Raw genomic sequence first — 22,698 nt, 5'->3', positions numbered from 1 at the left:
CTTGCATTTCCACGCAAAACAATTAATTTGCTTGAAGTTTCCTCCCCGAGCACATCCTGAAAATGTGTCCCAGATTACACCTATTTTACTGAGGGTGTTTGGTGAACTGAACATCAGTCTCATTTGGAATACATTGACTTAAAATTGATACAATCAGCAGTTGTGGAGGATCCATGGAAAATACTGAACCCTCACTACAGATGTTCGGTTTTGCTGAAGAAATATCGCTTTCAACTCAACAATTTATGTACATCAGACACAGTTTGTTTAGGAACCTGCTATTGGGAAAGCTTTTCAAATTATGATAATCTTGATTAATGTCGCAAGTAGGGTCACATTAGCACTACAATGAAGTTATTGAGAAAATCTCTTAGTCGCCACATTTCGGCGCCCGTTTGGGTACACTGAAGGAGAATTCAGAATGTCTAATTCATCTAACAAGCACGTCTTTCGGGACTTGTGTGAGACAATGAAGTTACTGAGAAAATCTCCTAGTCACCACATTTCGGCGCCCGTTTGGGTACACTGAAGGAGAATTCAGAATGTCTAATTCATCTAACAAGCACGTCTTTCGGGACTTGTGGGAGGAAACACTGCAGACACAGGGAGAACGTGCAGACTCCGCATAGACAATGACCTAAGCTAGGAATCGAACCCGAACAGTAAAACAATGGTGCTAACCACTGTGCTATCGTGCCACCCATTCAGCGTGACTTATATAAAATATATGTTGAAAGAAACCGAAAAGACCGAGCACATCACAAATGATCTTCCAGTTTAAAAAAAAAACAAGAAAAATGACTTTGTTTTGTAAAGTTGCTTGCAATTTTGCGAACCCCTGCTGACATGCAATTGGTGGATACTCACATTTGAGAGCTGAAATCATGGACAATTTTGTGGGTGGAGATTATTTGATGGACAAACATAAATGTTTGTGCAGACTTGAGTATTGTAGTTACATTTCTGAATTTATTAAGCCGCATAATTTGTTTGCTTCCAGATTATGGTTGCATCTAGGGTCGAATACAGCAGAAATTCCACATCTTTGTTTTGCGTTGTGTGATCCTTGTCTAACACGACATCCTTTTCCTTAGCATGTGTCCAGAGGGTGATTCCGACTGTTTCCACACAATGAGCTCTTAATTGTCGTTGGATGTTTTGGCATTTATCAAGTTATCGACAAATTTGTGATAGTAAATCATAATTTTCAGAGTGCCTCTAAAGAATATCTGCTTTCCTTCCCATTTTAGGTGGTTATTCAGCAGACCATGCGGTCATTACAATATTCTGGAATGTGGTAGAGAGTTTCACTAATGATGAAAAGCGCAAATTGCTGAAGTTTGTCACCAGTTGCTCACGACCACCTCTGCTGGGATTTAAGGTACAGAATAAGGACTTTGTACAAATATTCTACCCGTTTCTATTTGTAAATATTTAGAAGGGATCCATAATTTTAAACTTTTCTAGCAGTGTAACAAATGTTTTTTTTAAGTTAAGTTCCAATTTTGTTTGAAGTGTTACTTTGTTAACGATTTGACCTAGTGCTCAGTAGTGAAACATGGATAGTACAATCATATTCTCTATTTAAGCATACAAAAACAACCTCAATTCAATTAGAAAATCTGTATCATGATTAGATATTGTCTCCATGTTCCTTGGCTTCTGTTGCCTCGTAGTTGTGTTGTTGCCTTCAAAACTAGGAGCATCTGTGTGTGCACCTAGATGGATCAGCTCTGTGCCCATCAATGCATATATGTGCATGTGATGCTGGAAAGTTTGGATTCAGAAACATCATTAGGGTCTCGGATATTGCATCCATTCTTGTACTAATTTATTCAAATTGTACATTTGATGGTTGAACCTTTGGTTCCCACTATTTAAAATGATGGGGCAGCACAGTGGCTAGCACAGTTGCTTCACAGTTCCAGGATCCCAGGTTCGATTCCCGGCTTGGGTCACTGTCTGTGAGGAGTCTGCACGTTCTTCCCGTTTCTGTGTGGGTTTCCTCCAGGTGCTCTGGTTTCCTCCCACAGTTCAAAGATTTGCGGGTTAGGTGGATTGGCCGTGATAAATTTCCCTTAGTGTCCAAAGGTTAAGTGGGGGTTACGGGGATAGGGCGGAGCCGTGGGCTTGAGTAGGGTGCTCTTTCCCAGGACCGGTGCAGACTCGATGGGCCGAATGGCATCCTGCACTGTAAATTGTATGATTACCAGACCAAAGAGGGCCATTTGGCCTATTAAGCCTGTGATGCTCTCTGCCAGAGCAGTTTGACTAGTTTCACTCCCCAGTCCTTTCCCCACAATGTTGAAAATTCTTACTCTTCCCTTTTGAAAACCACAATTGAATTTGCCTCCACCACTCTCAAAGTGTACTCCCAATGTTTACCATTTGCCGCATTTAAAAACAAAATGTTTTTCCTCACGTTGCCGCTGGTTCTTTTGCCGATCACCATAAATAGGTGTCCTGGTTCTCAATGCTTCTGCTGTTGGGGACATTTGAATACCTCATCACTTTGAAAACCTCCATCAACCTCCTGTCTAACACTTTTTTCCAAAAAGAACAGCCGTCGCTTATCTAAACTATCCACATAACTGAAGTCTCTCATTCCTGGATCTATTCTTATAAACTTTCTCTGCACCCTCTAAAAACTTTGGACAAACATAAATATAAACTTACAATTAGGAGCAGAAGTAGGCCATTTGACTCTTCGAGCCTGCTCCACCATTTACTAACATCATGGCTGATCTGTGTGTGTTTCGAGTTCCACATTCCCACCTACCCACAGTCCAAAGATGTGTAGGTTAGGTGGATTGGTCATGCTAAATTGCCCCTTAGTGTCCAACGGTTAAGAGGGGTTATGGGGATAGGGCGGGAGAATGGTCCTAGGTAGGGAGCTCTTTAAGAGGGTCGGTGCAGACCCGATGAGTTGAATGGTCTCCTTCTGTACTGTAGGGATTTTATGAATACCCCCAATAATCTTAGATTCCCTTCCATCTCTGCCGTAAAAAATATTCAGTGACCCCTCTTCCACCGCCTTCTGAAGCAGAGAGTTAGAAAGTCACACAACCCTCAGAATTACTCCTCATCCCTATCCTATAAGGGTGACCTGGTTTTAGGACACCTAAGCGTATCCTAATTTTTAAATGGTGCCCCTTACTTCTGGACTAACCCACAAGAGGAAAAATCCTTTCCACATCCACCTTGTCAAGACCATTCATACTTCTAAAGTTCTTACAAGCCCAACTTGTCAAACCTATCCTAAGACAACCTTTTCATTCCAAGTATTAATCAAGTAAACCTAGAGAAACCAAAACTGCAAGTATTTGAGATGCAGTCTCACCAATTCCTTGTAAAACTGAAGCATGACATCCTTACCATTATGTTCAATTTATCTCTTAATAGAGGAAGGCATTCCATTAGCGGCCTTGGTTATATGCTATACCTGCAGACTACCTTTTTGTGACTCCTATACTAGAACACGTAGATCCATCTGCCCCGTGGAATTCTTTTTAAAAGATATATATATATTTATTAGTATTTCCAGTTTTAACAGAGACACAGCTCAAGTGTATCTGACACACAGGTTTGTGTCTATTTACAGCTGTTTTTAAATGTGGTGCCTCCCCCCCCCCCCCCCCCCCCCCCCGGTAGCACAGTTCCCCCCTTAGTATTGCCGTCTGCCAGGTTGCCACATATTGAGTTCCACTTCTTTCTGCTGGGGCTTTTATTTTTTAGTGTTTAGGCGGTTGGGGGGCTGTATGGCCCTTCCCCCTCCTCCCCTTGCCCCTGTGCTTGGCTTTGTGCTTCCCTTTGGTTCCCTTTCCTTTCCTCCCGCCCTCTGCCCCTTTTTCTTGTGCCGCCTACCTTTGTCTTCTCCCCCCCCCCCCCCCCCCCTCTTTTCCAGCCCCCCTCTCTTCATAGTCGCTGTTGGCCTTGAACAGGTCTTGGAACAAGCTGACAAATGGCCCCCGTGCTTTATGGAAGCCCTTGTCCGACCCTCGGACGGTGTACTTGATCTTCTCCTGGTTGAGAAATTCTGCCAGCCAGTCTGCAGCTGTGGATGGTGCCCAGATCGGCAGCCGAGCAGGATTCTCCACATGTGTGATGAGGGATGCAACAGCCAGGACATCAGCCCTCTTCCCTGTGTGAAGATCTGGCTGGTCCGATACCCCAAAGACTGCCACTCTCAGGCACGGCTCCACCCTCACCCCAATAACCTTGGACATCACCTCGAAGAAGGCTGTACAGAAACTAACAAGTCTGAGACAGGCCCAGAACATGTGGGTGTGGGTGGCCGGGCCTCCCTGGCACTGTTCACATTTGTCCTCCACCTCCGGGGAAGAACCTGCTCATCTGGGTTCTAGTCAGGTGGGCTCTGTGCACCACTTTGAACTGGGCAAGGCTTAGCCTAGCGCGGGAGGAGGTGGAGTTGGCCCTGCTCAGTGCTTCGCTCCAGAGTCCCCAACCCACTTCCACCGCCAATTCATCCTCCCATTTCCATCCCGCTTCGTCCAGCGGTAGTCTTGCCCTGTCCAGTAACCATCCGTATACGTTCCCACAGTTTCCCGCACCCCTCCTGACAGTCCGTGTTGATTAGTTCCTCCAGTGGGGTCACTCTCGGGGCCCTGGGGTATTTTGCCATCTCCTTGTGGAGAAAGTGTTTAATTTGGAGGTGCCTGAGCTCCTGTCTCATCGGCAGGTCCAAGTCCTCTGTCAGCTTGTCTAAGGTTGCGAGTCTGACCCATATGTAAAGGTCCCTAACTGCTAGCGTCACCCGGTCCTGTGTCTATTTTGTAAAGGTGGCGGCAAGCATGATTGGCGGGAATTTGTGGTTAGCGCAGGGGGGGTTAGACCAAAATGTTGCTTCATTTGGTTCCACGTCTTCAAACAGGGTCTGTTTAGCACAGGGCTAAATATCGCTGGCTATGCAAGCAGGCCAGCAGCACGGTTCGATTCCCGTAACAGTATCCCCGAACAGGCGCCGGAATGTGGCGAATAGGGGCTTTTCACAGTAACTTCATTTGAAGCCTGCTCGTGACAATAAGCGATTTTCTTTACATTTCTTTTCAAGTGGCTACCACCACTGGGCTGGATGTGTACTTTGATAGGGGGATGGGAGCACTGCCTTGGCGAGTGCTCGGAGAGACGTTCCCTTACAGGAGGACTCATCGAGCCTCACCCATTCCATGTTTGACACTCTTATCCTTTTCCTCGCCCCCTCGGCTGCGGCCACCCAAGATTTTAGTGTCTCTCAGAAGCGATCGTCAGTAGTTTGATTACCCAGAGCGTGGACAGTGGACATCCCTGCCTTGTGCCTCTATGCAGCTGGAAGTATTCAGAGCTGGTGGTGTTGTTCCGAACGTTTGGACCAAGCGTTTCACCCACTAAGTGAATCCTGTCCCCAGCCCAAACCGCTCCAGTACCTCGATGAGGTACTTCCATTCGACTCTGTCAAAGGCCTTTTCTGCGTCCACGGAGACGATCACCTCTGGTGCTCTCTCCCCAGAAGGGGTCATTATTACATTCAGCAGCCGCCTGATGTTCGCAGCTAGCTGCCTCCCCTTGACTAAGCCCGTCTGGTCCTCTGTGATCACTTCCGGTACGCAGTTCTTAAGTCTCTTGGTCAGGAGGTTTGTGAGTATCTTCACATCTACATTAAGCAGTGAAATGGGTCTGTATGATCCACTTTCCATTGGGTCCTTGTCTTTTTTGGGTATCAGTGATAGCTTGGCCTATTTTAGCACAGGAGGCAGGGTGCGCCTTGCTAGCGAGTCTGCGAACATGTCCCGTAGGTGCAGGACCAGGGCTGGTGCAACTCTGCCAGGAACCCGTTGGGTCCCGGCGCCTAACCCGTTTGCATGGAGCTGATACTCTCCATGATCTCTCACAGTCTTTTTGGTGCTTCCAGCTCCCCTTGCCTATTGTCCCCCACGACTGGCATGACTAGTCCATCGAGGAACCGTTTCATCTCTGCATTCCCGTCCGGGGTTTGGAGGTGTCCAGCCCTTGGTAGAAGGTCTCAAACGCTCAGTTGACCTCTTTTTGCTTGATTACCAGTCCGCCTCTGCTATCCTTCACCAGTGCTATTTTCTTCGTAGCTGCCTGCTTTCTCAGCTGGTGAGCCAGTAACCAGCCAGCCTTTTCCTAGTGTTTGTATAAGGTCCCCCATGTTTGGTGGAGTTGGTGAACTGCTTTCCTGGTGGATAGCAGGTTAAAGTCCATCTGTAGACTTTTCCTCTTCTTCAGAAGCTCTAAGGTCCGGGCCTCCAACTATTTTCTGTCGACCTTCAGAATGAAGTTGATTATTTGTTGTCTGACCAACTTCTCTTCCCTATCGCTTCGCTCCTTGTAGGCTATAATTCCTTCCCTAATCACCCCCTTCAGTGCCTCCCAGAACAAGGAAGGTGAGATTTCCCCATTCCGGTTATTTGTAACATATGGCTTGGGATATTTTTTGGCAGAAGATCTTATCGAGGGGCGCTCGGCACGGCCCATCTCCAACCTCGCATCCATGTAATGTAGAGCGTGGTTGGAGATAACTATCGTGGAATATTCCGCTCTTACTATTCCTGGAAGTACCGCTTTCCCCACTGCAAAGAAGTCTATCCTCAAGGATGCTTTGTGGACTGGCGAAAAGAATGAGAATTCCTTCTCACGGGGATGTAGGAACCATGGGTCTACCGTCCCCATCTGCTCCATGAATGTTGCCAGCTCCCTAGCCATGCCCATCCTTTTCCCCGATCTGCGGTTCAATTGGTCTCTCGGTGGGTCTTGTGCACCGTTGAAGCCGCCGCCGCCCCCCCCCCCATGATCAGTGGATGCGTGTCAATGTCAGGCATTTCTAACTGTGTGGTCCCAGTTGGGCGCGTACACATTAACCAGGACTACCGATGTCCTGTCTAGGACACTGCTGACCGTGAGTACCGTCCCCCTTGGTCAATATCCATCCTTGTTGCAGTGAACTTCATCCTCTTACTCGTCAATATGGCTATTCCTCTAGCCCTCGTCCCACAGCATGAATGGTATGTCTGTCCCACCTAGCCCTTTCTTACCAGTAGTCAGTCCTTCTCCTTCAGGTATGTTTCCTGCAGGAAGACTATGTCTGCTTTCAGGCTTCTCAGATGGGCGAAGACTCTGGATCTTTTCACTGGGCCGTTAAGTCTCCTGACATTCCAGGTGATAATCCTGGTGGGAAGTTTCTGTCCCCTGACTCCTGCGGGATCAACCATACTTACCTGATGTACACACCCCTGTACTCTAGTGTTTCCCTTGGTCAGGAGGCCGTCCAAAATGGCTGCGGTCACCATTTTCACCACGAGGTCGGACTCCTGCGCTCTGGGGTTTCCCTTTGTCCAGGGGACACTCAACATGGCCGCCACCTGTGTGTACGTCACTTGGGTGCACCCCTGCAATCTGGGTTCTCCCTTTGTTTAGGAACCCTCCAAAGTGGCTGCTTGTGGCGCCATCTTGCTTCTTCAGTCTGCTCCTCCCTTGCCGAAGCTCATAGGACACCCAACACATTTTTCGTACTGTTCCTTTTGTGTTCCATCCCCCCAACCCCATCGGACCCCTTCTTCCTGTGCCTCCCCATGACCAGGCACACCCTCCCTGTAGATTTCGCCTGATTAAACTTGGCCCTGCGTTTTGCTAGATCGGCCTCAATGTCCTGGTAGATTCTGATTCTACGTCCTTCCCAGGTGCTCGCTTTTGTCTGCTGTTCCCACCGCAGGATCCACTTGCAGTCCTGGCATTGGTGGAGCTTTCGGCTGCTCCCAAATGAAGTTACTGTGAAAAGCCCCTAGTCGCCACATTCCGACGCCAGTTCGGGGAGGCTGGTACGGGTATTGAACCGTGCTGCTGGCCTGCTTTCAAATCCAGTGATTTAGCCCTGTGCTAAATCAGCCTCGATTTGAGGCCAAATGCTGTTTTGCAACGGTTCACCATAACTTCCTTGCTTTTATACTAGCCTATGTCAATATTTATAAATCCCAAAACACCATGTGCCTTTTTAATTACTTTCGCAAACTGCCTTGCCACCTTCAGTGATTTATGTACATATACCCAACCTCCAGGTCTCTTGTTTCAGCGTCCCTTATAGAATTGTTCCCTGTAGTTTATGTTGCCTCCCCTTGTTCATCATACAAAATACTGGGCATTTCTTGGCATTTAATTTAATCTGCCATGTGTTGGCACATTTAATTGGTTGTTTAGATCTTCTTGCAGTCTAATCTCATCATCATCTTCCCCAGGTCGTTATACGTCCAGTTTTTGAACCAACTGAAAATTTTGAATTTGAAGTTTTCTTATTGAGAAGTTTGATTTTTTTTTTTGCACTGAGGGCTTATTCCTATATTTGTATTTAAATACTGTGTGTTGTGTAAATCTACGTCTTGGCAAACCAATCTCACTGCTACTTTTCATGACGTAAGCTTTACATCAAAGGCAATATGAATTAAAGCTTGGCAATTTCATTTTACTTAGACTATATCGCTACATTCTTCTTTTTTGAATGTAAATTGTATGTCAGTTCACACAGATGCATCAAGTGTCATGTAGTCAATTATCCGTTATATCCAGTATGATTTGACCCTATCATGAATCACGAGACTATATTATTTGCAGTAACAGCATTCCACTAGATTATTATAACCTTTGGATGGTGTCAATTCGCATTCACTTTAACTGTCAGCTGTGTAATTAAGGGGAAATGTAACTGTGGGGCCAAGTACTTTGAATATGAAGCACTTGTATGTGTCATGTGGTGAATTCTTGCAACTTTACAAAGTTTAAAATTTAGGGCCTGCTGTGTGGAGCTGAGGAAACTGCATTATTCAAATAATTGCAAAACTGGTGTTATCGCTGAGATTTTCGAAAAGTGCACCAACAAACTTGTGAAATTTTCTCTCACCTTTCTGAAGGTTGCCTTTTCGCCGGTAGCATTTCAGTAGAGATGAATTGTTACACAAAGATTTTGTACCGAGCTATTCTTCTACGGTGATCACTCGCTAACGGGTATGATTGTCCACCTAAGATACTCCATGTTACTGGCCATAGGTTCTGTGTGTCCTTGCACGGCTGATGAGCCGGATCCTGGAGTCGCATCTTCGACTGTACACTTGGCAAGTGTTTCCAGGAAGTGGGATTGGTCCTCGGACACTAGATCGCTGGTATTCCTTTATTAGGCTCCTTTTCTGGGCCTTCTCTTACCATCGGGTGTCCTCAAAAGAATTGTGTTCCTTCAGTCTGGAGGTCCACTCAAATACTGAAAAATATGCAGCAGTCCAAAACCTGGATTTTGTCCTTACCAACTTAAGGTGAATGGTACAGCACTCTGATGATTGCTGACTGGCACTGATAGTAGTGGAGCAATTTGAGAGAATGAATTTAAGACCATCATACAACATTAAACTACATTGGCTCAAATATAATTTTTCTTCTTGTGCGTTGCTGCCAGATGCACCAAAAAAAGCTTTGACATACCATAATGTCAAACTAGGTTATACTGTAGGATATCCTTACAGGAGCCATTATGGATTTCTACAGACTGTCTAAAGCAGTAGTTTTATTTGGATGTAGTTTCTGATACTTTAGGACTGACACATATAAGCAGGTGTTTCTGTATTCCTAGGATGAATCCCTCTTTGTTCACACCAGATAATGAAACAGTATAACCTAATTTAAACCTTGTTCACATGCACATTCAGTATGGAGCATTATGTTGCAATAATAAGAATGTGGGATACAATTTATCAAATCACATCATGTGTGCTATCATTTATCAATTTTACTGCAGCATACAATTATTTCTATCTGGGGTGGGGTGGAGGGGGATAATGGAATTCAAAGGTTGATCACGTGAATAAAAAAACATCATTAAGTTAAATAAGTGTGTTTCACAGATGCGGTAAATCGGTCAGCGTATTGTTTTTCTATTCTTTCGTGGGATGTGGGTGTTGCTGGCCGGGCCAACGTTTATTACCCAGCTCTAATTCCCTTGAACTGAGTAGCTTACGTGGCCAGTGCTCTGGATTTGGAGCCGCATGTCGGTACACCAGGTAAGAGCGTTAGTAAATCGGATGGACTTTTACATCAATTGGCAATGGTTTCATGGTTGTCGTTAGATTTTTTTATTGCAGGTTTCTTTTTATTAAATTGAAATTTCACCATTTGCGGTGGTGGAATTTGAACCTGGGTACCCAGTAATCTCAGGATTACTGGCCCAGTGACAATATCACTGCGCCCTCTCATTGGTTGTGGCAAGGCTTAAACAAAATAACGGGCTACAAAGCGAAGCCGAGCAGAATCTCCCGCAGCAGCGCATCCCTCCCCGATGAACTCTGCATTCTATGCTCGGTTCGAGCAGGCAACCACCAAACCATTGTCGATTGCTCCAGCAGCCCTGGACATACCACACCTGCCGTCACAGCTTTCAAAGTCAGATCGGCCTTCTTGAAAGTGAACCCTCTGAAGGCGACGGGCCCATATGCGGTCCCTGGTCGGGCACTCAGACCCTGCGTGGACCAGCTGGCAGATGTAATCACGGACATTTTCAACCTCTCCCTACTCCATTCCGAGGTCCCCAAGAAGGCCACTGTCATACCGGTGTTAAAAAAGAGCCAGGCAACATGCCTCAACGTCTATCGTCCGGTGGCCTTGACATCGGTCGTAATAGATAGAGAAATACAGCACAGAACAGGCCCTTCGGCCCACGATGTTGCTCTGAACTTTTGTCCTAGGTTAATCATAGAATTTTGGACAATTTTTCATGGCCAATCCACCCAACCTGCACATCTTTGGACTGGGAGGAAACCGGAGCACCCGGAGGAAACCCACGCACACACGGGGTGGATGTGCAGACTCCACACAGACAGTGACCCAAGTCGAAATCGAACTTGGGACCCTGGAGCTGTGAAGCAATTGTGCTATCCACAATGCTACTGTGCTGCCCTTAAGAAGTTAACCTACACTCCATTATTCTACCCTAATCCATGTACCTATCCAATAGCCACTTGAAGGTCCCTAACGTTTCCGACTCAACTATTTCCACAGGCAGTGCATTCCATGCCCCCACTACTCTCTGGGTAAAGAACCTACCTCTGACATCCCCTCTATATCTTCCACCATTTATCTTAAATTTATGTCCCCTTGTAATGGTGTGTTCCACCCAGGGAAAAAGTCTCTGACTGTCTACTCTATCTATTCCCCTAATCATCTTATAAACCTCTATCAAGTCGCCCCTCATCCTTCTCCGTTCTAATGAGAAAAGGCCTAGCACCCTCAACCTTTCCTCGTATGACCTACTCTCCATTCCAGGCAACATCCTGGTAAATCTCCTTTGCACCTTTTCCAAAGCTTCCACATCCTTCCTAAAATGGGGCGACCAGAACTGCACACAGTACTCCAAATGTGGCCTGACCAAGGTTTTGTACAGCTGCATCATCACCTCATGGCTCTTAAATTCAATCCCTCTGCTAATGAACGCTAGCACACCATAGCCTTCTTCACAGCTCTATCCACTTGAGTGGCAACTTTCAAAGATCTATGAACATAGACCCCAAGATCTCTCTGCTCCTCCACATTGCCAAGAACCCTACCGTTAACCCTGTATTCCGCATTCATATTTGTCCTTCCAAAATGGACAACCTCACACTTGTCAGGGTTAAACTCCATCTGCCACTTCTCAGCCCAGCTCTGCATTCTATCTATGTCTCTTTGAAGCCGACAACAGCCCTCCTCACTATCCACAACTCTACCAATCTTCGTATCATCTGCAAATTTACTGACTCACCCTTCAACTCCCTCATCCAAGTCGTTAATGAAAATCACAAACAGCGGAGGACCCAGAACTGATCCCTGTGGTACGCCACTGATAACTGGGCTCCAGGCTGAATATTTGCCATCCACCGCCACTCTCTGTCTTCTATCGGTTAGCCAGTTTGTTATCCAACTGGCCAAATTTCCCACTATCCCATGCCTCCTTACTTTCTGCACAAGCCTACAATGGGGAACCTTATCAAATGCCTTACTAAAATCCATGTACACTACATCCACTGCTTTACCTTCATCCACATGCTTGGTCACCTCAAAGAAGTCAATAAGACTTGTAAGGCCAGACCTACCCCTCACAAATCCGTGCTGACTATCCCTAATCAAGCAGTGCCTTTCCAGATGCTCAGAAATCCTATCCCTCAGTACCCTTTCCATTACTTTGCCTACCACCGAAGTAAGACTAACTGGCCTGTAATTCCCAGGGTTATCCCTATTCCCTTTTTTGAACAGGGGCACGACATTCGCCACTCTCCAATCCTCTGGTACCACCCCTGTTGACAGCGAGGACGAAAAGATCATTGCCAACGGCTCTGCAATTTCATTTCTTGCTTCCCATAGAATCCTTGGATATATCCCGTCAGGCCCGGGGGACTTGTCTATCCTCAAGCTTTTCAAAACGCGCAACACATCTTCCTTCCTGACAAGTATCTCCTCGAGCTTATCAGTCTGTTTCACACTGTCCTCTCCAACAATATGGCCCCTCTCGTTTGTAAATACTGAAGAAAAATACTTGTTCAAGACCTCCCCTATCTCTTCAGACTCAATACACAATCTCCCGCTACTATCCTTGATCGGACCTACCCTCGCTCTAGTCATTCTCATATTTCTCACATATGTGTAAAAGGCCTTGGGGTTTTCCTTGATCCTACCTGCCAAAGATTTTTCATGCCCTCTCTTAGCTCTCCTAATCCCTTTCTTCAGTTCCCTCCTGGCTATCTTGTATCCCTCCAGCGCCCTGTCTGAACCTTGTTTCTTCAGCCTTGCATAAGTCTCCTTCTTCCTCTTAACAAGACATTCAACCTCTCTTGTCAACCATGGTTCCCTCACTCGACCAGCTCGTCCCTGCCTGACAGGGACATACATATCAAAGACACGCAGTACCTGTTCCTTGAACAAGTTCCACATTTCACTTGTGTCCTTCCCTGACAGCCTATGTTCCCAACTTCTGCACTTCAATTCTTGTCTGACAGCATTGTATTTACCCTTCCCCCAATTATAAACCTTGCCCTGTTGCACGCACCTATCCCTATCCATAACTAAAGTGAAAGTCACAGAATTGTGGTCACTACCTCCAAAATGCTCCCCCACTAACAAATCTATCACCTGCCCTGGTTCATTACCAAGTACTAAATCCAATATGGCCTCCCCTCTGGTCGGACAATCTACATACTGTGTTAGAAAAGCTTCCTGGACACACTGCACAAACACTACCCCATCCAAACTATTTGATCTAAAGAGTTTCCACTCAATGTTTGGGAAGTTGAAGTCACCCATGACTACTACCCTGTGACTTCTGCACCTTTCCAAAATCTGTTTCCCAATCTGTTCCTCCACATCTCTGCTGCTATTGGGGGGCCTATAGAAACCTCCCAACAAGGTGACTGCTCCTTTCCTATTTCTGACTTCAACCCATATTACCTCAGTAGGCAGATCCCCCTCGAACTGCCTTTCTGCAGCTGTTATACTATCTCTAATTAACAATGCCATCCCCCCACCTCTTTTACCATCCTCCCTAATCTTGTTGAAACATCTATAACCAGGGACCTCCAACAACCATTTCTGCCCCTCTTCTATCCAAGTTTCCGTGATGGCCACCACATCGTAGTCCCAAGTACCGATCCAAGTAATGAAGTGCTTCGAGAGGTTGGTCATGAGGCACATCAACTCCATAATCCCAAAACGCCTAGATCCACTGCAATTCACATACCACCGCAACCGGTCCACAGCAGACACCATCTCCCTGGCCCTACACTCATTCCTGGAGCATCTCAACAAGGAATCCTACATCAGACTCCTATTTATTGATGACAGCTCAACAGCATAATCCCAACCAAGTTCATATCAAAGTTCCAAAACCTAGGACTTGGCTCCTCACTCATAACTGGACCCTCGACTTCGTGACCCATAGACCCACAATCAGTAAGAATAAACAACAACATCTCCACAATAGTCCTAAATATCGTGACCCCACAAGGCTGCATACTTAGCACTCCACTATAGTCCCTATGCACACACGACTGCATGACAAAATTTGGCTCCAACTCCATCTACAAGCTTGCTGATGACATGACCGTAGTGGGTCAGGTCTCAAAAAAAGATGAGTCAGAATACAGAAGGGAGATAGAGAGCCTAGTGAGTGGTGTAATGAGAACAATCTCTCCCTCAATGTCAGCAAAGAGCTGGTCATTGACTTCAGGAAGCAAAGTATTGTACATACTCCTGTCTGCATCAACAGGGCCGAGTGGAGATGGTTGACAGCTTCAAGTTTCTAGGTGTGCACATCTCCAAAAATCTGTCCTGGTCCACCAATGTTGACGCTACCACCAAGAAAGCACAACAGGAAACTAAGGCAATTCTGCATGTCCACACTGACTCTTACCAACTTCTACAGATGCACAATAGAAAGCATCCTAAGTGGCTGCATCACAGCCTGGTATGGCAACTGCTCGGCCCTAGACCGGAAGAAGCTACAGAGTAGTGAACACCACCCAGACCATCAAGCGAACCAGCCTCCCATCCATTGACTCTATCTGCACCTCCCGCTGTTGGGATCCAAATCCAAAGTTTGTGGATGACACAAAACCATGTTTGTTGTACATTGTGAGGAGGATAGTGTAAAACATCAAAAGGACATAGGTTGGTGAAAGGGTGGCTATGTGGTAGATGAGATTTAATGCAGAGTAGTATAAAATTATTCATTTTGATGGGAAGAATGCAGAGAGAATAAAATAAAGGGCAATTATAAGGGGTTGCAGAAGCAGAGGAACAGAATTCATTGAAGGTTGGTGGACAGGTTGAGAGAGCAGTTAATAAAGCATTGCAACATTCTGTGTTTTACAAGTTTATGAGGAGCATGGACAGGGTGGATAGGGAGCATCTGTTCCCCTTAGTTGAAGGGTCAGTTACGAGGGGGCACAAGTTCAAAGTGAGGGGTGGGAGGTTTAGGGGTGATTTGAGGAAATACTTTTTTATCTAAAGAGTGGTGACGGCCTGGGAAGGTGGTAGAGGCGAGATGCCTCACATCCTTGAAAAAGTACCTGAATGAGCACTTGGCATACCATAACATTCAAGGCTATGGGCCAAGTGCTGCCAAGTGGAATTATGTGGGCAGTTCAGGTCCTTTAATGTGTCGGTGCAGACTCGATGGACCTCGAGTATTCTGTGATCAATAGGGTGCTGAGAAAAAGAGCCAAGGGAGTTATGATAAACCTGTCTACTGCACCCAATTCTGGGCACCGCCCTTAAGAAAGGAAATGAAGGTATTAGAGTGGATGCAGGAAAGATTCACGAGAATGGTGCCAGAGATGAGTATCTTCAGGTACACAGATTGGAAAAGTTGAACTGTTGTCCTTTAAAAAGTGATGGTTGAGATGAGATTTAATAGAGGTAATTAAAATCATGAGGGGTCTGGATAAAGTGGATAGAGGAAACTTCCCATTGGTGGAAGGAGTAAGGATCGAGAGTGAGACCACAGATTTAAGGTAGTTAGCAAAAGAAGCAATGGGGGCATGAAGAATAACGTTTTGACACCGAGTAGTAAGGATATGAAATGCACTGCTGGAGCGTGGTGAAGCCAGGGTCAATTGTGGTTTGAAAAAGGGAATCTGATTAATATCTGAAAGGGAAATATTTGCAGAAAATAGGGGAAAAGGCAGGGGAATAGCACTTGGTGAATTGCTTCTTTGGAAGACCAGGACAAACTCGATGGGCCCAGCGACCGTCTCCTGTGCTATAATCGTTCAATGATTCACTTTGCTTTGTATGTATTATTCTACACCTCTCACCATTGAATGGTATCTGCCATGTGTCTTGTCAATTCCACCAGCCTGTCTGACCTCTATGCTTCCAAGATTTGTATCACCTGCAAATTGTGAAATTTTAGCCTGTACCTGTACCCAAATCATTAATGTACATTAAAAATTTATTTTTTATTTGTATCATTTTGTGTGAACGTAGTGCTTTTTGTACTTTTAACTGAAACACATTGTATATAATAAATGTGAGCTAACTTGAGTTCTGTGTAATATTGAGGGGCTATTTGAAATGCGTATTGTGAATTGTTCCTGAGTGTTTACATTTTTACAATGCAGTGCTGAGCATATCTTTTTCTTCGTATCCAGAGCATGATAACATAAGGACTGAGCAGTAAAAGTCTCCCTCGCTGTGGTACTGATGTTATAGGCCTTCTAATGAATAGCCACTGATCAATAAAACAGGATGAATTTGCCAGATAGTAATCACTTAATGCGAGAAGAATAAATAGCTGTCATTAAGAAGTATTTGACTAATCACTTCCAAATAACTACCAGATAAAAGTATCCAAATTGTCCTTATCTAATGTGTGCGTTCTGCTGACTGAGTTGATCCTTGTTGACCTTTACAGTTCTTGACCCTATACTACATGTGGTGATTTGAGACTTAGTCCGTATGTCAGTTATGCTTGCCAGTAAATTTGACTGGTTGAATATTTCAGAAAACCAGAAATGGAAATCCATTTTCAAATAATTATATCTAGTTGTATACCAAATATGCTTTTATAAAGCTGAGTTTGCATCCACCCGGCTGTTGTAATTGAAACACTTACAATCTGTCCCCTGATTGTAAGTAGTTTCAGTTCTTTTACCTCCCTATATTTCTACAAGCTTTCAGTGTCGCATAAAATTTAATCTAAACCAGAAAGCATCACATAAATTAGAATGTTCTGATACATGGCACATTTCAGTATCCTGTGTGAAATGGTTATCCCATGACTCGTGATTCTTTTTTAATGTTTTAAGTGTTCTGCATTGATGGAGATGTTAAAGATTATATTAAAAAACATCAAATGGTAAGGAAAGAACACTGCATACTTCTGTGTTTAGTTTATCTGCTTTTCTTTTTATGTGAAACTCCCCTGCTGAGATGAATTAATTCAATAAGCTGCAACTTTCTTTAGTTCAGCTAGCTGTTTTAATTTTAATGCTTGATAGTTGAAATCATGAGGAAAAATCTGAGACTGTAATTTTGCCGTTCAAGGGTGCTAGTTTTATCACTACTGTCCTATTGTCTGAATATGAGAATATCAAAATTAAAGTATCTTGTGTAAACCTGTTGAAAGCTATCAGTGGCGCTCGTTTTTCATTTTGTCATACCAACACTTCACAATTCTCAATCTGAAGTAAATTAACAAAAGCATATTCAAGATGAGTCGACAGTGTACATAGACAATGCAACCCTCGAATATAGAGAAAGCACAGATAGATGGACATGTGTAATATGAGCAGACAGATTTATACATCCACTGAGGAGACTGAAGTGCCCAGAGTAATGTAATGTGAATCAGAACACAATCTGCCAAGCCTATAAAGCTTCTAAGCCATCCATTTTCAGCTGTTACTACTTTGCATTTATTTTCACCAGCAGTTTCATTTCTTGATAAGCATTCTGCTCAGCGGCTGCACTTTGACTTTGCCCTGTACTAATGCTGCCTTATCTTTAATTAAGTGCAATAAATGTCCAAAAATTCATTAGAAAAGAAATAGCACTGTCAACGCTAATCCATTTTAGAAGATGATTGAAATCTTTTTCAGAAAATCATCTGTTCCAGAATAACACATCCTGCAGACAATGATGGTTTAATAAGTTAATAGGCAGAAAAATGGGTTGTTGTTGAGAAAGTTCAAGGGGGCATTTCACCACAGCCTTAAATTGCTTCGTCTCTGTTGTACATTATGATCACAGAATAAATTGACAATTCCTCTGCCAACTGCAAATTTCTGCAAAGTATCATTTAATTTTACATAAGGGTTTTATGATCCTTTTTACAAGAATTAAAGATGCTATTTGAGCAGGAGTCATGACTGTTTCAAAGACTAAGAAGCTGCTGGATGTTATGGGTAATCCAGAATCTCTATTCTTGCACTGTATCTGTAGGTATTGTTGATTTCCAATTTATGCCTTGCCAATTCTGTTACAATGAAGAAATGTTGCCATTTTTGGTCCAAATATGTTTCATTTCATTATAATGATAAAATGATGTTTTCCTGAGTTTGATTAATTAATACACCAGCCTATTTAACTAGATTGATATCGCCAAAAGAAATAAGGCTTCAGAGGCCACCATGGAATGTGTGACACATTAGCACTGCTGCCTCACAGTGCCAGGACTCCGGTTCGATTCCAGTCTTGGGTAACTTATCTGTGTGGAGATTGCGCATTCTCCATGAGTCTTGCGTGGGTTTCCTCCAGGTGCTTCACTTTCCTCCCACAGTTCAAAGTTGTGCATTTTAGGTGGATTGGCCATGCTAAAATTGCCCCTAGGGCCCAAAGATGTGCAGGTTCGATGGTGTTATGGGGAAAGGGTGGGGGAGTGAGCCTGGGTAGGGTACCCTTTCAGAGGTTCAGTGCTGATCCGATAGGCTAAATGGCCGCCTTCTGTTCTGCACTAGGGATTCCATGTATTATTAGATGCACCTTCTTCTATAAATGGTGATATACATAGCTAAATTAGCAACTTGTGCAATATTGAGAAGTCTTGTTTAATCATTGTAACCAGTTCTGCTCATGTGGTTTTCATTTCTCTGTTCAATTTATGAGAACTGAAATTCTTGGATTATAAGAGCAAAAATATTTAAATTTAACAGGTTTTTAAAATGTTGCTACAGGAAAAACTCTAAGGAGTCCGTGATTATGGCGTTTTCATTTTTAAGTTGATAGTAAGATTATGAAGAGAAGCTAAGAGGTTTCTTTATGCAAACAGTTGTTCGATCATCTATTGCTTTGGCACAAGGAATTGTTGAGGCTGTGATCGTTATATCTTTGATAAACCTTTGAATCACAGGAAGATTCAGGGCAAGAGGAAAGAGATTAAGACAGAGCGCTTTATTTTTGGTAGCTCTCGGAAGATGTTGGCACAAGATGGGCCTTTCTCTGAACTGTAAACTTTTAAGGTCCAATTAATAACAGTCAACAAACTATTCTGCCTGGCATCAGAAACCTCAGATGGAAGTCCACAAGTCCTCTTTCAAGGGCAGCACGGTAGCATTGTGGATAGCACAATTGCTTCACAGCTCCAGGGTCCCAGGTTCGATTTTGGCTTGGGTCACTGTCTGTGCGGAGTCTGCACATCCTCCCCGTGTGTGCGTGGGTTTCCTCCGGGTGCTCCGGTTTCCTCCCACAGTCCAAAGATGTGCAGGTTAGGTCGATTGGCAATGCTAAATTGCCCTTAATGTCCAAAATTGCCCTTCGTGTTGGGTGGGGTTACTGGGTTATGGGGATAGGGTGGAGGTGCTCTTTCCAAGAGCCGGTGCAGACTCGATGGGCCGAATGGCCTCCTTCTGCACTGTAAATTCTATGTCTAAGACTGTGTTGTCTCATTGCCCTCAAACGCCATGGTTTTACTTCATTATATTTTTTTCTCTTTACCAAAATTTTAAATGCATCAGGTGGTAATTTAACCCTACTACTTTCTAGCAACTGGCTAACCATTTCTGGGAAGCCTATTCCTTTTTCTCTGGAATTTACAGAAGCACCCCTGTCTAATGATGCCCTTGTGAGGATTTTACATCAGGAGATGAAATTCATGATGGGACACATTGACATTTGATCAGCAAGGAGTCTAGTTGATGGGTGAATGAAATCTCATTCCATGCTATCTTGGGTGTCTTTTGTGTCTTTTCACAATTTCCAGAAACCTTCCACAAATCAATTGACAAAAAAGGAGCATTTCTGTGTGTGAAAAGATGTGCTATGCGTAAATACCATCTATTACAACCTTTTGTCAGATCACATTTGGAGTAATATCCATTCTGATCAGTGAGACATTCAGGCACTGGAGGCAGTTCAAAGAACATCATCCAGTTAACACCCAGTGTATGTTGAGAAAAGGCAGCAAACACTTCCTCTCCATTCCCCCCTCCCTTAAAAGAAGGATCTTAGAACTGTTTTGTAGAGGTTTATACCATAGTAACAATGAGGAACGGAAGAATCTGGAACACTACAAATGAAATGGTGTACCTTGAAGTAATGATACGTACACAATGTGATCACCAGGGTGAACTTCTAGCTAATGTGAACAAAAGGCGAGAATCATTGACAGTATATTGCTTCCTTCTAAACATAAGATGGTTTTCTCTGGCAAGGCTGTCTACTTTCTTTGTAGGTTCAAGATCATTTCAAATATATAGTAAAGATGTGACAGGCGGGGCAGCACGCTGGCGCAGTGGGTTAGCCCTGTTGCCTCACGGCGCCGAGGTCCCAGGTTCAATCCTGGCTCTGGGTCACTGTCTGTGTGGAGTTTGCACATTTTCCCCGTGTTTGCGTGGGTTTCACCCCACAACCCAAAAATGTGCAGGCGAGGTGGATTGGTCACATTAAATTGCCCCTTAATTGAAAAAAGTGAATTGGGTACTCTAAATTTATTTTTATAAATGTGACAGGCACTCGCTGGTTTTAGAACAATAAAGCAGTGCTTTACATCAATAGTGAAAGAGAGAGAGAATTCCTCCCTCGTTCAAGGCCTAATCACTACTGACCAGCTCTCTCAGAAGCATCCCGCAGGAGCAAATCACTGACAAATCTGTTTTTTCCCTTCTCCAAAACCAAATCTTGGAACATACTGTCCTGACTAGCAGGCTGCCTCAGCTCAAGCCCACTGCTTAAAGCAAATTCCCATTATTATTCCATGGGCCAAAAATAATAAAATAAAAAAGAAATGGGAACAAAGGGAATTCAAAAGGAAGGACTTTAGTAATGTATTAGACTTGGAAATTTCATATCTGACTCTTTAGTGGTCCCCTGAGAATACTGGAATGTTTCTTGATGAAGTTTACATTATAATCTCGATTCCTATTTGTACTTTGCCTGCACTTAGGAGGAATGTTTTGCAAAATATGAAGGCAAACTAGCTGGGGCTGCTCATTTTAAATAAAAAATATAATTGCTTATTTGTAAATGAACAAAATTTTTTATTTCTAGGAAAATAGTCTAACTTCATTTTTATTTCATCTTTAGGAACTGTATCCAGCGTTTTGTATACACAATGGAGGAACTGACCTGGAGCGATTACCCACAGCTAGTACTTGCATGAACCTTCTCAAGCTTCCAGAGTTTTATGATGAAAATCTTATGAGGAGTAAATTACTTTATGCAATTGAATCAGCAGCAGGCTTTGAGCTAAGCTGAAGTCAGAATGGGATCGCTGATAGCTGTGAAAATGATGGATCGTGCTTGAGACATGTACCAACAATCAAAGTTCGCAAAATGGACTTGTATTGAAATTGTGTAGACTCAAAAAGAGGTTTTAATGAAGTGCACTGCAAAGATGAGGCTTCTTTTAATCATCATATGTTTGTAGCTCAGATGGATAAATGATCAATTGGGTACAAGTTGGGAGATTTTACTGCTTAAAAAAATGGAGACTACATACTGGGCAAGAGGCCGCTTGTGTGATGATCAAATCACCACTATACGTTAACAGAAAAAAAGCCTGTGCTGGGTGACATTAACCAAAGATTCAGCAAATGTGTGTTGGTCGAAACAGGCAATAAAGCAAGCCATAATAATGGAAGATATTTACATAAACACAGGCCTCTCCTCATCGGATACCTGGCTTTATAAGGCAAAATGTGGCCAATATTGTTTTTTTTAACTTCATACTGGTTTCTTGCATTTAACATCATGGTTAGGTGGAAGCACATAGACCATGTAATACTGCTGCATTTTACATTTCTTTTTAAAGGTTGCACATTTCTTACAATCTTTGTTTTAAATCACAATTATGTCCCAGTATGGAACCCAATAAAACATAGTTGCAATTTAAAGCCTAGATTTAAATTGTATGGTGTGACATTATGTGCTATTAATTATATGGCTCTTCTGCATAACTGTGGTGTGATTTCTGACTAAGAAGTGTTAAGTGGATGAGATATTATGTGGACAGGGGATTACTTTTCTTGGTCGCAATAGGATTCAGCTTGCTCATAAAAATCGCTCCATTAAGCCATGGTAAACGTTTTTGAGACAAGGATTTAGTCAGCAGTTCCTGTAAACAGAGATGTGAATACGTACATGTTTTCTCTGCAGCTGTGAATACTATGTTTTTGTTCTGTATCTGTACAGTTTTTCCTTGTGCATTTATCTTCTGTGGTATCAGAATGGTCCTTACTGTTAAATGAGTTATAAGTTTAACAGCTATTAAACAAAACTTGAATAATGGAACTGGTGTGTATCAGATATTTGCATACTTGTATTCCATAATAAAAGATAATTATTGCAGATTGCATGTAAAAAAAAAAAAGGGTTTAAAGAAAGTAAAGATGCTCCACCTGGGGATTGGTATCCTTTTGTGAACAAATTTGTTTGATGCTAACAATATTTTAACACTAATTATGGTTAATTACCAAATATCTTTATAAATTTATGATTTTGCCTTTATTCAATAAAAGGATTTTATGGGGAAAAAGTGCTGAAGAAGCATAGGGTATGGTCTTTATTTTGAATAGTTCAGAGATCTGAAGAATGCAGTAAAATACCACTTTGCAGTAGATGACTCATTTGAGAATGCCCAAGCTCTAAATGATTTCATCGTCTTCAGATTCTCTCATGACCGAATAGTCCGATGTGGGCCAGCATGGATGTCCACAGAACCTGGCAGTTCGAATTGATGTCATT

General features: G+C 43.5%; 1 protein-coding gene across 4 annotated transcripts in view; it reads left to right on the top strand.

The window, feature by feature from the left end:
- ube3c (ubiquitin protein ligase E3C) overlaps positions 1 to 22,245 on the top strand; it is a 186,232-nt gene extending 163,987 nt beyond the window's left edge. For all 4 annotated transcript variants that reach the window (XM_038798378.1, XM_038798379.1, XM_038798377.1 and 1 more), the window contains 2 exons: positions 1,251 to 1,381; positions 21,040 to 22,245. In XM_038798378.1, the coding sequence (XP_038654306.1) occupies positions 1,251 to 1,381; positions 21,040 to 21,210 (302 nt within the window). In that variant the 3' untranslated portion in view covers positions 21,211 to 22,245. The remainder of the gene's footprint in view (positions 1 to 1,250; positions 1,382 to 21,039) is intronic.
- The last annotated feature ends 453 nt before the right edge of the window (positions 22,246 to 22,698 follow it).

Source organism: Scyliorhinus canicula, chromosome 5, assembly GCF_902713615.1.
Source record: "Scyliorhinus canicula chromosome 5, sScyCan1.1, whole genome shotgun sequence".
Classification (NCBI taxonomy): domain Eukaryota; kingdom Metazoa; phylum Chordata; class Chondrichthyes; order Carcharhiniformes; family Scyliorhinidae; genus Scyliorhinus; species Scyliorhinus canicula.
The sequence above is the reverse complement of the archived record's forward strand: the minus strand, read 5'-3'. Positions and strand labels throughout refer to the sequence as shown.